The following is a 15,834-nucleotide window of genomic DNA, read 5'->3' on the forward strand; positions in this document are numbered from 1 at the left end:
GTGCCTCAAGGTTCCATCCTGGGCCCAACGTTGTTCTCCATCTACATCAACAATGTAGCTAAGTTTGCCGGTAATTCCAAGATTCATCTATATGCTGATGATACCATCTTATACTCAGAGGGCCCTTCTCTCCACTCTGCAGCATCCACACTCCAACTCAGTCTCACTTCTGTCGAGCAGTACTTTCATGGCCTTCATCTCTCACTCAATTCCAAAAAAACCAAATGCATTATTTTTGACCGGAAACATGATTCCACCACTGCCCCTAAAATCCTCTGTGGCGATGGCTCTGAACTGGAGTTTGTGACCAGCTATAAATACCTCGGTCTCTGGTTGGACTCATCCCTCTCCTTCTCCACCCACATCAAGCACCTGCAATCAAAAGTCAAAGCTGGCCTGAGCTTCCTCTACCGGAATAAGGCCTCCTTCACCCGTTCAGCCAAACACACACTTGTGAAAATGACCATCCTGCCCATATTTGATTATGGTGATACCATCTATAGGATGGCTTCCCTTTCTACTCTTAGTAAACTCGACACTCTCCACCACTCTGCCATCCGTTTTGCCACAGGAGCTCCATTCAGAACTCACCACTGTGACCTGTATAATCTGGTAGACTGGACATCTCTCCACACCAGACGGCCCCACCACTGGCTTCACCTCATTTACAAATCCATACTTGGAAAAACACCTCCCTACCTCTCCTCTCTTCTACACCACTTCCGTCCTGCCCGCAATCTTAGGTCCAGTAAGCTCATCAAACTCTCCATCCCTAAAGCCCGTACTGTCTTTGGTCGCAGTGCCTTTCGATTCGCTGCAGCTAATGATTGGAACAGTTTTCAAAACTGCCTCAAACTCACTGTCCCCATATCACTCACTGCTTTTAAACAAAACCTACATGAAATTGTAGCTGACAGCTGCACTTATTGAGTGTCTCTCTCTCTCTCTCGGTCTCGTTCTCTTGTCTTGTATTTATTTTTCTTATATTTTCTGTATAGTGTATGTCTTTGTGTTTATTTTAGACTTCCTCCCCACCCCCACACCTCTAAGAGCCACTGCTCTTAGCTCAGGCAGCATTTGTAAATAAGAACCTGTTCTTAATTGCTTGCCTGGTTAAATAAAGGTTAAATAAAATAAATAAACTGGTCAAAGTCAATCATACTTACATTAACAGATGTCTGTGTAGGTTCTTATCATCCAGGTCATGGTTATCCAAAAGCTGTTTCAGTCAATCCACTGGACGTTAAGTAACTTTCTTAACGTCCAGTGGATTGACTTAAACATCTTTTGGACTTCCATTAACAGAGAACTCGTGGAATCCTGCAGTCCAGAACATTTAAATTATTCTTTTCCCATGTGTAATATTAGATATCTAGGTATAAATATTTCTAATAAACTCTCAGATCTAGTCCACTTGAACTTCACCCCACTTTTAGAAAAGTCTCTGGTAATCTAAGACATTGGAACAACCTCCCCATCTCCCTTCTGGGAAGAATAACTACTGTTAAAATGAAAATATTACCTCAAATCAACTACCTTTTTTTGATGATCCCACTGAAACCAACATCAAAGTGGTTCCAATTATTTGATTCTGCCATTGGTAAATTCTATTCAAAAAACAAAACAGCTAAAATTAGCCTGACAACTCTCAAGAAAAATAAATCTGAAGGTGGTCTGGAAGCACCCAACTTCCTGCAGTACTACTTAGCAAACGAACTACAGTATCTGATCAAGTGGATCCATCCACATGAGGACTACAACTCTTGGCTGGAGCTAGAACAAAGTGACTGTAATTACATCAATCTCTCTGATCTTCCTTTTATAACAACAACCCAAGTGTGGTTATAAATTGGTCAATTGGTGATGACACACCCCCCCTTAGCCATCACTGGCTACGGGTGATCACGCTACATTGATTAGCCTACCTGTGCTACATGGGATTTTGTGCACTCAGTAGTCGATTTATGCCTCTCATGATAGTACGTCATCTATTGCTTTCTTAATATTTTAATTCATTGTAACTATGTTGAGCAAAAAAAGAAAATGGTCGGACGAATATGTGCAACATGAATTAACATGTACTGTATAACGGAACGTGATAGGACTCAGTGTTCTGCATGATTTGCAATGTCAAGTTGAGCAACTCTAGTCTCACACTGGCAATGATAAAGGTACATGTCCTTAAGCTGCATGGAAAACAAAAGAAACAGACTTTGCTGTGAAAACGACATTAGAGTAGCGCTTGTCAAGGTGAAGCCACGCATATCTTAACTGGTCTCTCAATAACAACAGCAGAAGTCACACTGATTTGCAGGTAGGTAATTTCATGTGAGTTCATGCACTGTCTTGGTTTTGTTCTTTGAAAAAGGTGACATTAATGCACAATTCATTAAATACACCAGTGAAACATAAAGAGTATTTTCCGTACCTAAAAGCCTTTAATTTTCTCAATTTCTTACAATCCAATGTGCCTTATATTTGAAAAAAGTTTTAAAATAGATCATTCATTGAAGATGAGTTCTCAGATGCGTTTTATAATCCAGTGCATTTTATAATCCAGTGCGCTTTATAATCCAGTGCACTTTATGTATGCATTTTTTTAAATAGGCCAGTGTGCCTATAATACTGTACATATGTCTTAAATTTGAAATTCTTTTTTTTTTTTTTTTTTACTAAAGAAAGGTTCGGTGAGTGAGGATATGAAACCGGCAGGGTTCAGTACCTTCAACGAGGTTAAGAACCACTGACATGGGCAAAGAAAGGGATCACCCACCTCCAACACCTCCTTCAAGATAATAGACTAACGACATATAGAAATTGTTCGAAACATTTGAAATAAGAAATGGAAATTTTCTCCAATATCTGCAAGTAAAGAAGACAATCATAAAAAGTATTCCGAAGCGTCAACCAACCTTATCGCCACCTGATTTACAGCTACCTGCATTCACCAAATACATGACAAAGTTGTCCCCAAAACTTAAGAAAAATCTTCCAAAGATATATAGTTCACTCTCAAAAACTGGCTCGATACATCTACCAACCGCAAAATGGGAAAAAGATTCATATCTTTAGACTATGACTCTTGGACCGAGATTTGCGGAAATTCATTTAAGATGACAAAGAACTCTAACTTACAACTAATTCAATTTAAAGTATTTCATAGAGCACATGTAACACAACATGGTTTCTGTAAATCAGATATATGTACCCAATGCACACAGAATACAATCGACACTTTCATGCCCTTTAGCTATGTTTACCCATCTATCAATTTTGGGTATCAGTTACTCAGAAACTGTCCTCTATGTCCTCTACTGCAGGATTCCACAATCTCCAAACATCTTGGACTTGGCTGTTCGGTGGCTGCCTCCCCTGGATGGTGTGGTGGCTTCGAGCTACTCGCTGGCCTCGGTCGTGCGGGGCTGGCCCCCTGTGGCCTGGCGGCCAGGCCTGGTGGGGAGGGGCATGCATCGTCTTCATTCCCCACAGTAGTGTCGTGGTGGTTCGTCTCAGGGTTGTTGTTGTCGCGGGGCGGGTTAGTGGCTTGGACCGGTTGCCGGTTGGTCATCGGTAGCCTTGATGGTCGACAGACGCCTGTGGCTGTGCCAGGACCCTGGTGGTCGTAGCCGGGCCGGGTTGTGGGCTCGGGTTGGTTGGGTGGCTCCCCATATACGCCTCACTTGCCCCCCCCGTACTCCAATTTTAAAGCAACATACACACACACACACACACACACACACTCACACACACTTCAGAGGGGGCCCTGCAATGTTTGGAGTAGTCTGGACAGCGCTGGGCTTCCCTTCAGACTTTTAATGCACCACATTCCACACAAGGTAGCACAGGAGCACGGGGTCGGGAGATCGCTTCCTCGTCAGGGATCGGGGAAACGTATTAACAGGGAGGGTAGTGATGACTCCACATGAAATGGCACTTCTGGTGGGGCGCGGCCCTCTGGGGCAAATGGCTGGGGACGAGCTGCTTGGCCTGGGCCTGCAGCTCGGCTTGGGCTTGGGCTGATGGGGAGTTGGGCTTGGTTGCAGGTATTTTATATTAGTGGATGGTTATCCGTGGCTGCCGGTTTGGGGTCGCTGGTTGTCGGTTGTGGCCGTTGATTCGCCGCGTGGCGATGGTGACCGGGGTTGTGGCGCTGCGGCGCTGCTGTGGGGATGGGGCGATGTGTGGGGGCCATCTGGCTTGGCCCGGGGGTCGGGCTACAGGGGGTTGGCTCGGGGGTGCGGGGGGAATTGGGTGGTGCGGTGTCATTAGGTGGTGGGATGGTTGCTGGGTGGCTTGGCTTATCCCCTGTGGACCAAGTCTCCTGTTTAGCTTCGGGTGCTGCACGGCTCACCTGCTGGCCTATCGGGCGTGGCGGGTCAGATCGGCATCGTGGCATATGTCTGGCTGCCACTGTTGGCCAGGGGTTGGCGGTTGGTGGCCGTTTGTCGGTTTGCTTGGCTGGGCGCTGGGGTATGTGTTGGCGTCACTGTCGGTTTCCCAATGGACCTGGGCTTTAGGCGGGGTTCGGCGGGGGGGGCTCTATCTCCGGTCTGCCCGGGCTTTCGAGAGGCCTGACGGGCATATGGGGTTACAACACCCTATACTCGGACCGGGGGGGCTATGGAGGGGGGTGGGTCACATGTCGCTGGGTCACTGCGGCTGGCCCCGGGGGCTGCGGGGGGCTTTCCTGTCTCCTGGGGCTGGGGGGATGGGCGGGATGTGGGCATGGCAGATGGGGGTGGGGGGGCCTCCCTGCCCTGTGCCCCTTGGGCCTGCCCTGTGCGCCCTGGCGGTCACGGCCGCTGCCTCCTCTGGGTCTCTGGGTCTATGTGGTTCTCGGTGCCCCCTGTGGCTATTCGGGTGATGGCTTCTGGGTGCTCCTGGCTGACGGAGTTGGGGGTACTCACCTAGAATGGCTTCGTTGGGTTCTAGTAGCCTATCTGGGCGTTGGTTTCCATCACATATGCATGTTGGGTCAGAGCTTACCAGCTCCTGTGGAGTCCAATTATTGAGAACCATTGGGTCCTGTCAGAATGTGATGAGTCTCTCTTCAGACATCACAGTCTTATGCCCTCTATCCTCCTCCTACATGGGTTTCCTCTGGTGGTCTATGTTATAGTGTCAGCACCTCCACTAATCTGGTGTTTTATAACACTGGTATTAAGGTATCAGTTCTAAGATAAAACAGCCTAAACCTTTTTCACACCAACGCCTGTCTATCCACTGCCTTGTTTGTGTTCTCTGTCCCTGACTCCTTTTGCTTTCCCCTTTAACGTACAGAGGTGCAGCACTTACCTCTCTGGCTCACAATAGGAAATTCTAATCAAGACTGACAATTTAGTTCCCAGAGAGGACTGGTGATGGTCACATGCACGCATTAAAATATATAAAAGATTTTGCTGCAAGACTAAAATAAGCATTGATCTCATAAAAGTTTGACCCCCTTTTATGGGGTTAAACTATGAGAATACATGCAGACAAGACAAAAAAAAAAGCAGTGTTTGTGGATATGTTTGTGTGTGTGTGTGTGTGTGTGTGTGTGTGTGTGTGTGTGTTTGTACAGTATGTGTGTGTTTGTACAGTATGTGTGTGTGTGTGTGTGTGTGTGTGTGTGTGTGTGTGTGTGTTTGTACAGTATGTGTGTGTTTGTACAGTATGTGTGTGTGTGTGTGTGTGTGTGTGTGTGTGTGTGCGCGTGTGTGTGTGTGTGTGTGTGTGTGAGAGAGAGAGAGAGAGAGAGAGAGAGAGAGAGAGAGAGAGAAAGAGAGATTGAAAGAAAAGAGAGAGCACATGAACCCATATGATTTAACAAAACACAGCACGCTGCACTCTGCAACAAATTAGTTGTTTATCAAAAAGCTTTTATCCTGATGTAGCTCTAGTAAGTGTGTGTGTGCCTACAGTGAAAGTGCATATTGCAATCCTGTTTTAGTCATCTGTTGTCTGTGTGTTTGCTTCTCTGACTCAAGACCGAAGCCAGTAACATGAAAAATGGACTGCAATATTAGAACAAATTGTGTTTTCTTTATGGAAGGGTGGCCTGGAGATTTCCCACCTGATAAAGGCCATGGTCGAGCAGGACAATCTCCGTCTTCTTGCTCTGGGGACATTTTCGCACCAATACATTGCCTGGGTGTGGGTCACAGTGAACAAAGCCATGGATGAAGATCATTTCACTGTACACTTTACCCAGGTTCTCTGAGATCTGTTGAGAACACAGCAGAAATGTCCACACTTAAATCAAAAGGCTTTTAAAGCGCTACTGGTAAAGGATAAAATAAACAATGGCAAATATTTTCAAAAAACTCATGATTGAACTGATCTCCCTTACAGCGTCACTAACACACTTGGCATCATTATTTTCCATTTGATATGGAGCTCTTGGATTTGATAAATTGAAAACTGTCAAAAAGGATACCACACAGTTGACTGCAGTTTGTCAGGCATGAGCATCAGATCATTTCGATGACAAATACTACGCCCTATGCATGTCTGAATAATTGCATGGTCTAAATTCTTCTGCACAGCGGCTTTTCTCTGCACTAACCTTAAGAATAGACAAGGTTTATGGGTCCATCACTTTCATGCGTGATGGATGTGCTGGGATGGAACGATGATAATACACAGGAATATCGTCCATAATCATGGCTATAATACCTAAAGTTCAGTTCTATGTGAAACATAACAGCAGAGAGAAAGATGCACAGTTTGGGATTCCCAACTGAATCTGTGAATTATTGACAAAAGTTAAACTAGTGCCAAATCAAACAAAAGACAAAAAAAAACAACCATCTTTCCATTTAGAGCAGAGTAGAGGACTGCAACTTGCACCATTGGTAAATGGTAAATGGACTGGTCTCATTGTGCCTCTCTATTTTGATCAACCACTTGAGGCACTTTACAACACTCGCCAGCATTTACCCATTCACACCCGCATTCATATTCTGGTGCCACACAACTTGCCAGGAGTGACAAATATACATATGATCACTCAGATTCTACTGGAAAAACCATCAGGAGTATTTTCAGGGTCATATATTAGAATGCAGAGGCTGCCCTCCTGATAAGTGGCCAGCTGCTCTGCCCACTGAGCCACAGTCATCACAACATAAATGTGATAAATGTACTGTATCATAACTATTCAAAGACAATGACCCAAAAAACTCATTATCAGTGGAAGAAAATACATATCCAAGAAGTCAAATGCCTACCCCTCCTCTGCCCCTCCAGTTCAACCAGTTTCATTCAAAATATTTCAATAACCTCACATAATTTTTCAAGGTTATTTGTTATTTGTAATAATGAAGGTAGTTGGTGTGAGAGAAGAGGATGCAGAAGACAGGATTAGATGGAGGCAACTGATTCACTGTGGTAAGCCCTGAAGGGATAAACCAAAAGGAAAAGAAGAATTTGTTATTTGTATTAATCAGCTTCAGCCTTTCTTTAGCCAATAGGTAATTGTGTTGCTACTCCAGTATCTCCTTGTTAGGTCTCAGTATTTCTGTATGACTTGTGATTGTTCTTTCAATTGGTCCCCTGATTTTCTTCCCCAGGTGAGCCTTATCTGTCGGGAGAACATTTAACATAATCATTAACTTCAAAAAGATTGTATATTTTGATTTCCCTCATCTCTAAATTCCTTTTTGAGATCAAAAAGTATTTGTCTGTGCTGGCAGGGGGACTCAATGGGTAGCGCTGTCACCTCACAGTGAGAATGTTTCGGTTTGATTCCTTTCTGTACAGACTTTGTGTATTCTTCCTGTGTCTCTCTGGGTTCTCCGGCTTCCTCCCACCTCCAAAAACATGTAATTTAGGCTCCAGCAACACCCAACATGATTTGCAAAGCGGAAGAAGCGGCCGTAACCAAGACGATTACAGTCATCTCATGTACATGAAAATGGATGATGGGTGTAAAAGAACAAAAAGCTGTTGGTTTCCTTGTAAAAAATGTTTGTTTTTTCTGTATTTATTGCTTAAATGAGACCAGCTGGAGTGTATTTTAGTGACTTACTTATGAGACATGCGCATCTGAGATTCTACCATGCTTTGAATAGTGTGGTGGGTTCTCCTTCTAGACCATGAAGGCTAAATGGTAGGCTATTGCTCACATAAGAGGCCTGTACCATAAAGCTGGATTACTGCTTAGCGAGGTAACTTCAGGCTTAACCCTGGCTTTTCGGTACCATAAAGGTGGCTGACTTTTTATCGGGCTACGTTGTCACGGTAACCTATGCTGAACACCTACCCTTCTTCTGAGCAGGATAAGTTCAGGATAAGAGCTCAGCAGGTATAACAGCCCCACCCACTGACCAATCAGAGCTCAGCAGGTATGACAGCCCTACCTACTGACCAATCAGTTCTCTTGGAAAATGGGCTGTCCGTTTTATGAGAATATTTAGAGATCGCTGTAATCCGTTCGAATTGCCTGAACAATCACTGTACGAAAGGTACAGGTTTTGGGGAGAGAGGTTACATTACATCTGTCAGCTGCTGGAGCCTCACATCAGTTATGTAACACACCGCAACCACTTGCTGACAGTCCCGCAGACAGTGTGCATTGCGCTGAGGTGTTTTGCCACGCCCTTCCTTGAGTGGTCACCTTATCGTGGTGGAGGGGTTTGTGTGTCCCAATGATCCTAGGAGCTAAGTTGTCTGGGGCTTTCTGCCCCTGGTAGGGTCACCCAAGGCAAACAGGTCCTAGATGAGGGACCAGACAAAGTACTGCTCAAAGACCGCATATGATGATGAAAAACATTGAAACACGTTTTCCCTTGCCCGGATGCGGGTCACCGGGGCCCCCCTCAGGAGCCAGGCCTGGAGGTGGGGCTCGAAGGCGAGCGCCTGGTGGCCGGGTCTGCACCCATGGGGCCCGGTCGGGCGCAGCCCGAAAGGACAACGTGGGTCCCTCTTCCCATGGGCTCACCACCTGTGGGAGGGGCCATAGGGGTCGGGTGTATTGTGAGTTGGGCGGTGGCCGACGGCAGGGACCTTGGCGATCCGATCCCCGGCTACAGAAGCTGGCTCTTGGGACGTGGAATGTCACCTCTCTGGCAGGGAAGGAGCCTGAGCTGGTGTGTGAGGTCGAGAAGTTCCGACTAGATATAGTCGGGCTCACCTCCACACACAGCTTGGGCTCTGGTACCAGTCCTCTCCAGAGGGGTTGGACTCTCTTCCACTCTGGAGTTGCCCATGGTGAGAGACGCCGAGCAGGTCTGGGTATACTTATAGCCCCTCGGCTTGGCGCCTATACATTGGGGTTCACCCCGGTGGACGAGAGGGTAGCCTCCCTCCGCCTTCGGGTGGGGGGCCGGGTCCTGACTGTTGTTTGTGCATATACATCAAACAGCAGTTCAGAGTACCCACCCTTTTTGGAGTCCTTGGAGGGGGTGCTGGAGAGCGCTCCCACTGGGGACTCCATTGTTCTGCTGGGGGACTTCAATGCTCACGTGGGCAATGACAGTGAGACCTGGAAGGGTGTGATTGGGAGGAACGGCCCCCCCGATCAGAACCCGAGTGGTGTTCAGTTATTGGACTTCTGTGCTTGTCACGGACTGTCCATAATGAACACCATGTTCAGACATAAGGGTGTCCATATGTGCACTTGGCACCAGGACACCCTAGGCCGCAGTTCGATGATCGACTTTGTGGTCGTGTCATCGGACTTGCGGCCACATGTCTTGGACACTCGGGTGAAGAGAGGGGCGGAGCTGTCAACCGATCACCACCTGGTGGTGTGTTGGCTCCGATGGTGGGGGAAGATGCTGGTCCGACCTGGCAGACCCAAACGTATTGTGAGGGTCTGCTGGGAACGCCTGGCGGAATCCCCTGTCAGAAGGAGTTTCAACTCCCACCTCCGGTAGAACTTCACTCACGTTCCGGGGGAGGCGGGGGACATTGAGTCTGAGTGGACCATGTTCCGCGCCTCCATTGTCGAGGCGGCCGACCGCAGCTGCGGCCGTAAGGTGGTCGGTGCCTGTCGTGGCGGCAACCCCAGAACCCGTTGGTGGACATCAGCAGTAAGGGATGCTCTCCCTTAGAGATAGGGTGAGAAGTTCGGTCATCCGGGAGGGACTCAGAGTCGAGCCGCTGCTCCTCCGCATCGAGAGGAGCCAGATGAGGTGGCACGGGCATCTGGTTAGGATGCCTCCTGGACGCCTCCCTGGTGAGGTGTTCCGGGCACGTCCTACCGGGAGGAGGCCTTGGGGACGACCCAGGACACGCTGGAGAGACTATGTCTCCCTGCTGGCCTGGGAATGCCTTGGGATTCTCCCGGAGGAGCTGGACGAAGTGGCTAGGGAGAGGGAAGTCTGGGCTTCCCTGCTTAAGCTGCTGCCCCCGCGACCCGACCGGATAAGCGGAAGAGAATGGATGGATGGATGGATGGATGGATGTTTTGCCACGGTTAATATACTGTATTTCTTAGTGATATTCGTAATTATTATGATGTCCTTAAATCCCTCGTTGGATGGGTTACAAGCAAGCCACAGATAAAATGCCATTATTCAATTATTTGTTTAAGTAAATCATGGATTGATTCATTCATTCATAGGTACTTTTATGTATTCTGTTGGCGATGCCGAAAACCTCGGGAAGAACACAGTATATATCCAAAAGCTGCTGAGTCGACTACTTCAGAACTGAAGAAGTCTCTTGGATGAGAGACGAAATGTCTTCAAGAACTTTCTTAACGTCCAGTGGATCGACTCAAAAGCTTTTGGATAACCATGACCTGAATGACTGAGAACCTACACAGACAACACAGTATGTAGAGCCATTCATAAAGTTGCGGGGGCTACAATCACATGTCGTACACACATACATTTATGGAACACACAAATGTTACTGTAGTCAGATATACAAGTGCAGTCATAGTGGGGAAGTAATATTATAATGGCACTAACTTCCGCATTAACACAGTCGGCGATTTTTTGCCAGCGATCTTTGCGCTGTTTGGCAGCTGCAAATGTGTTGCTTTTTGCCTGGATTTGTATTGCTCCTATCTATTAATTATTATTGTTTGCTCCTCCGTTGTGAAATATGCAGCTCGGGCCGGTTTGTTGCATGTTTGCGATTGGTTGCATGCAGCAACCTCCGCCCTTTTTATGAGAGCGCGCACAGATCTAGAGTAGACAAGCCTGGATTGAATTAGTGAGTTGATAGCCGGCTTTATGGTAGCGAAAATCTGGAGGGCGGATGTTTCGGTAAGTGAAGCCAAATAAGTAGGAGGAAGCCCTGCTAGGTTAATCAAGCTTTATGGTACAGGCCTCTGGTCTGTTGAATATCTGCTTCTCATGTTTACATACAGAGGCTCATTGACTGCAGGTAGGCTGCTGGAGATAATGTTACAAATGTCTGAATTAGCCTCTCTGTGGAGGCACTGTGTGACAGCAGTCTGCACTGAAGGTGCTTATCTGCTGGGAGAAGGTAGTGTGCAGGGGGTGGCTGGTGTTGTTCATGATAGCCCTAACCTTAGATATGGTCCGGCTCTCCAGAAGACACTGCGGATGAGTCTGTTAAGACGGTCCATATCTCTTTTCCTGGCCCCTCCACCCCAACACACAATGGCGTATGGTAAACACCTTCACTCCATCCTGAGGATTTCCTTAGCTCAGAGCCTGACCCCTGAATGATCCCTGACCCCTGAATGAACCCTGTACGAAAGATGAGACACCATCAAATATCAGGCTCAGCCTCTGTAATGGGAATTTCACCTGTGTGGATTTGAAGAGAATAGAGAGGCCTGTTCTCAGGCAACTCTACTCAGTTAAGTTGTTTTGGTCCATTCCAGTGTGCAAGGTCGCCTGATAAAGATGTTTTTTCCAGGGTATGTGAATGCCTCCTACACTGCCTTCCCAGGTGTAGCGAGGGCTTCCCCACACTGCCTGAGAAACCCCGTCTTTCTCAGACAGTTTGGTGCGTTGTTTATTCCGTCGTATAAAAGTAGAGGGTTTCTGGCGACATGTTAGAGTCAGCTGCGGGTTGCGTGCGGATGCGAACAGACGCCCAGCGTGGTTGATGCTACTCTGCCTGGGTTGTAGGCTCTCCTTCCCATTGTGTCAAGGTAAGAGACTGAGCACGTTTGGAATGCTTTAGCTCAACCAAAGAATTTGTTGGTACTGTCCTATGCTCTGTGGAGGGAATGAACAACACATTTGTTCTAGCATCATAGGGCATCCTGGGACTCAAAGTACATTACTATACTCTGTGGGGAATGAAACTACGACCTTACTCCAGCGGTTCTTTGTGGAGATTGTAGCTACCAATTTATTCTAGCATCATAGTTGTCTATAATTTACTCTTTGCTGTTCATTATCTGCTGTTTGCTGCTCATTATTTGTTGTTTGTTTGCTCTATGCTCTGCGGGAAATAAATCATTCATTTATTACAGCATCATAGCAGTTTTCTGTCTGATTTATTCTGTGAGTTTTTCTGTGTACCTACCTCTGGCGGACCGGCAAATTTTTTCACAAAACAGCATCAGACAAGTGAGAATTACACAGCAGTAACATATTTTCAGTTTTAAATTCAGTTAAATTTTTACATTTGTTTCTACAAAATGTGATGTCTCCTTGAAAGAAGTATTTTTTTTTTGTCTGTGTGCCATAGATTTTTGTATTTTACTACATCCTGCTTCAATGCGGTGAGGTATTGTAATTTTCAATGTTTGTGTTCGCCCGTTAGTCCGTCCGTTAGTCCACCAAATATTTTTGCAACTGTTGCAGATAGAAAGATGAAACAAAAAGCACATTACTCGGGCGGCAAAGGGGTTGACAATGAGATAATGACTGACTTTAAGAAAACTAAGTCAAGGTCAAATTTTAACTTTTGTACACTCAGGACCAGGATACGATAGAAAGGCGAGGGAGAAGGCCAGTGTGAGTAAGACTGTATTTCAAAGGTGCTGCTTTGATATATGAAAGTAGGTCAGAACACTAACTTTGATCTTGGACCTATGCAAGTACGTCGAAGTAAAATTTTGAATTCAGGGATGTCGCGGGATGTTGCAGTCTCTGACTGCATTGGTTCTTGTTTTATTTATCTATATTTATTTCAGCTGAATGGACTCAGGGAAAATTGCAGATAAGAGAAAGGAGACACAAGAAAGATATACAACTGATTTGATTTTTTTAAATTGTACTATTTGAAACTAGTAATTGGTAGGATCATAGAGCAGCACAGTAATTTTTTAAAATTTTCTTAATATTTTTTCACACTAATGCATCGGGGCGACAGTGGCTCAGCGGTAGAGCAGACGTCTTAAGACCAGACATCGCACAGCCATCGGCAGTTCAATTCCCGCTCCCGCCAGACATCTTCAGAGTGTGAGTTGACAGTGGGAGGTGTCAGCTCACCTCCCAGCCACTGCCGTAGTACCCTTGAGCAAGGCGCCGCCCCCCCCACAAACTGCTCATTGGGGCGCACCGGTTACTACGCCTCCCATGTACTGATTGTTGTTATTAATTGCATGCCTACAGGCCTCTAATGTGTTGTATTTGTTCAGCAGCATGTACACAATGGTGTGCTATGACTAACACATATAGATACTGTATATGTATGTACAAAAGTGGAGTGTAAATAAATAAATAAAGTGATGTAACCTTTAATCTTTATCTTTATTTTGCATGCACAACATTATTATTGTTCATAAAATAATGCATGTACAATAATGTATTTTCAGGTTATAATCCATGAAATTTCATTTATGCATTTATCTTGATATTAAGGAAAATATTTTGTTTTTGAAGGACATTTACTTCTTTGCTGTTTGCCGGTTGAAAAGGTTTCTCCTTGAAGTTACTGACAGAGCCATAACAAAATATTGCTTTATTTATTTAATCATTAAATAATATACACTGTGTTAATACAATCTGAACCAGTCCGGCCCTAGGCTTGTAGTAAATTTGTTTTTTTGGCCCTCCGTGTGTTTGACTTTAACACACCTTGTGATGATCTGCATCTGCCATGTTCTGTTTTGCCTTAGTCATACGTTCCTGACTTGCATTTTGTTTATTGTTTTTCAGTTCATGTACTTTTTGGTTTTGTTACTGCCACATTCATGATTCGCTGCACCTAGTTTGTTTCCCCTGATTGTTTTGTTTGGTCTTTAGCTAATCAGTGTTTAGTTAGTTCTTCCCCATTGTTTACACCTAGTTAATTCCTAATCATCAGTTCCACCTGAACCTAGTTTAGGATCTTGGTTTGTCTATTTAAGGTCCTTCATTTCAGTTCGCATCGCAGAGTAGTTCAGTAGTATTTGTTTGAGCAGAGAATCGTGTATGCCAACTGGTTATTGTTACTACTTGACTGCTTCTGTATGACCACGAGTTTGTCTCGCCTTGTCTGTGTTTTTCTGGATTTTGACCTTTGCCTGTTTTGACGACAATTTCTGTCTTTTAATGCCCCGTGAAGGACCTTTGGACTGTCTGCTGGATTTTGGTTTTGCCTGCCTCCTTTGTACCGTCTTTTTTTGATCATCTAATTTTGACCCCTGTCTGGATTTGACTATGGACTGATTAAAGGGTTTTGATTAAGTGACACTTTGACTCTCACGCCTGGTGTACACCATCCCCAGAGTGCAATGAAGCAAGAAGTAATTTGTGACATTGGTGTTGAGGAGTTCTCTGGGACCATTGTGATGGAAACATGGACTTTTTATCTTCTTTTCAAACAGATTTACCAGTGGTTTTTAGCTACCATCTCCAGTATATCTACTAGGAGTCTGTAGAACCTTTAATATCTACAACTTGATCCATGCTGGAAATGGAGAGGCAACAGCAATGCTGGCTTAGTGAAGATGTCAGGGACAGTGCAGCTGCACCTTTCCGCAGATCCTCTATGGCATTGAAAGAGCCCCAGACAGTAGTAGGCCAGTGTAAAATGTGTTATAGTGGTAGACCAGTGTTAAAAGTGTTACGGTGGTAGGGCAGTGTAAAACGTGCTACAGTGGTAGAGGTGAGATCTTAAGGCAGAGCCTGAGTCCAAGCCCAACCCGGCTTGAAATTCGGGCCAGGTTAGTCTCAAAATGTCAATAATTACGTTCGGGTCGGGTCCGACTCGGGCTTATCTTTTGGTAACTTTTTTTAATAAATATATATTTATATATTATGTATCTCAAACAATCTATGGATATTGAACTAAGGAATACCTTTATAAAACAAATAATTTAGGTAAGATAGAGAAGGCGCTGTATGGTAATTCATTACAAAAGACAGGCTTTAATTTGTTATCATTATGCACAGGCATCGTCACAATTGTGATCATACAAAGAGCAACCAGTCCCTTCTTCTGAGCAGTGCCCTGTCCAGGTCTGACTCATGCATTCCCTCTATTCCCTTCTCCCAAGTCCTCACAAATAAAATATAACATTTCGGGTTTGTTTCGGGCTAGGGCCTGTAAATCAAATTAATTGATCGGGCTCAGGCCAGGTTGTGCTTTAATACCCGCGGGCCTGGGTCGGGTCAGGCTGGATTTTTTAGGCCCAATCCTACCTCTATACAGTGGTAGGCCAGTGTTACATGTGTTACAGTGATAGGCCAGTGTAAAATGTGCTACAGTGGTAGGCCAGTATTAAAAGTGCTACAGTGGTAGGCCAGCGTTAAAAGTTCTATTGTGACCAGTTTAATGGATCAGACAGGAAAAAGGAAGTAAGCCCAAATATGTGGAAACATTTTTAGAAACTAAATGCTTGTACATGAGCCACCTTCTTATCAGCTTGATGTTAAATTGACCATAATTTAGCTGCATCACAACAACATTATTGTTAAAAGAACTCATTTTCAGAGGTTTTATTCAAACAATAGAGCAACTGAGTTTCATAAACGTAGTCCAGTTAGT

At 45.3% G+C, this 15,834-nt stretch overlaps 1 protein-coding gene across 1 annotated transcript in view; it reads right to left on the reverse strand.

The window, feature by feature from the left end:
- The window catches only part of adck1 (aarF domain containing kinase 1), a 134,176-nt gene that overhangs the window by 35,449 nt on the left and 82,893 nt on the right, over nucleotides 1-15,834 (reverse strand). The window contains exon 8 of the mRNA XM_068339595.1: nucleotides 6,056-6,205. Within this exon, the coding sequence (XP_068195696.1) occupies nucleotides 6,056-6,205 (150 nt within the window). The remainder of the gene's footprint in view (nucleotides 1-6,055; nucleotides 6,206-15,834) is intronic.

This window comes from Antennarius striatus, chromosome 17 (genome assembly GCF_040054535.1).
Source record: "Antennarius striatus isolate MH-2024 chromosome 17, ASM4005453v1, whole genome shotgun sequence".
Taxonomy (NCBI): Eukaryota; Metazoa; Chordata; class Actinopteri; order Lophiiformes; family Antennariidae; genus Antennarius; species Antennarius striatus.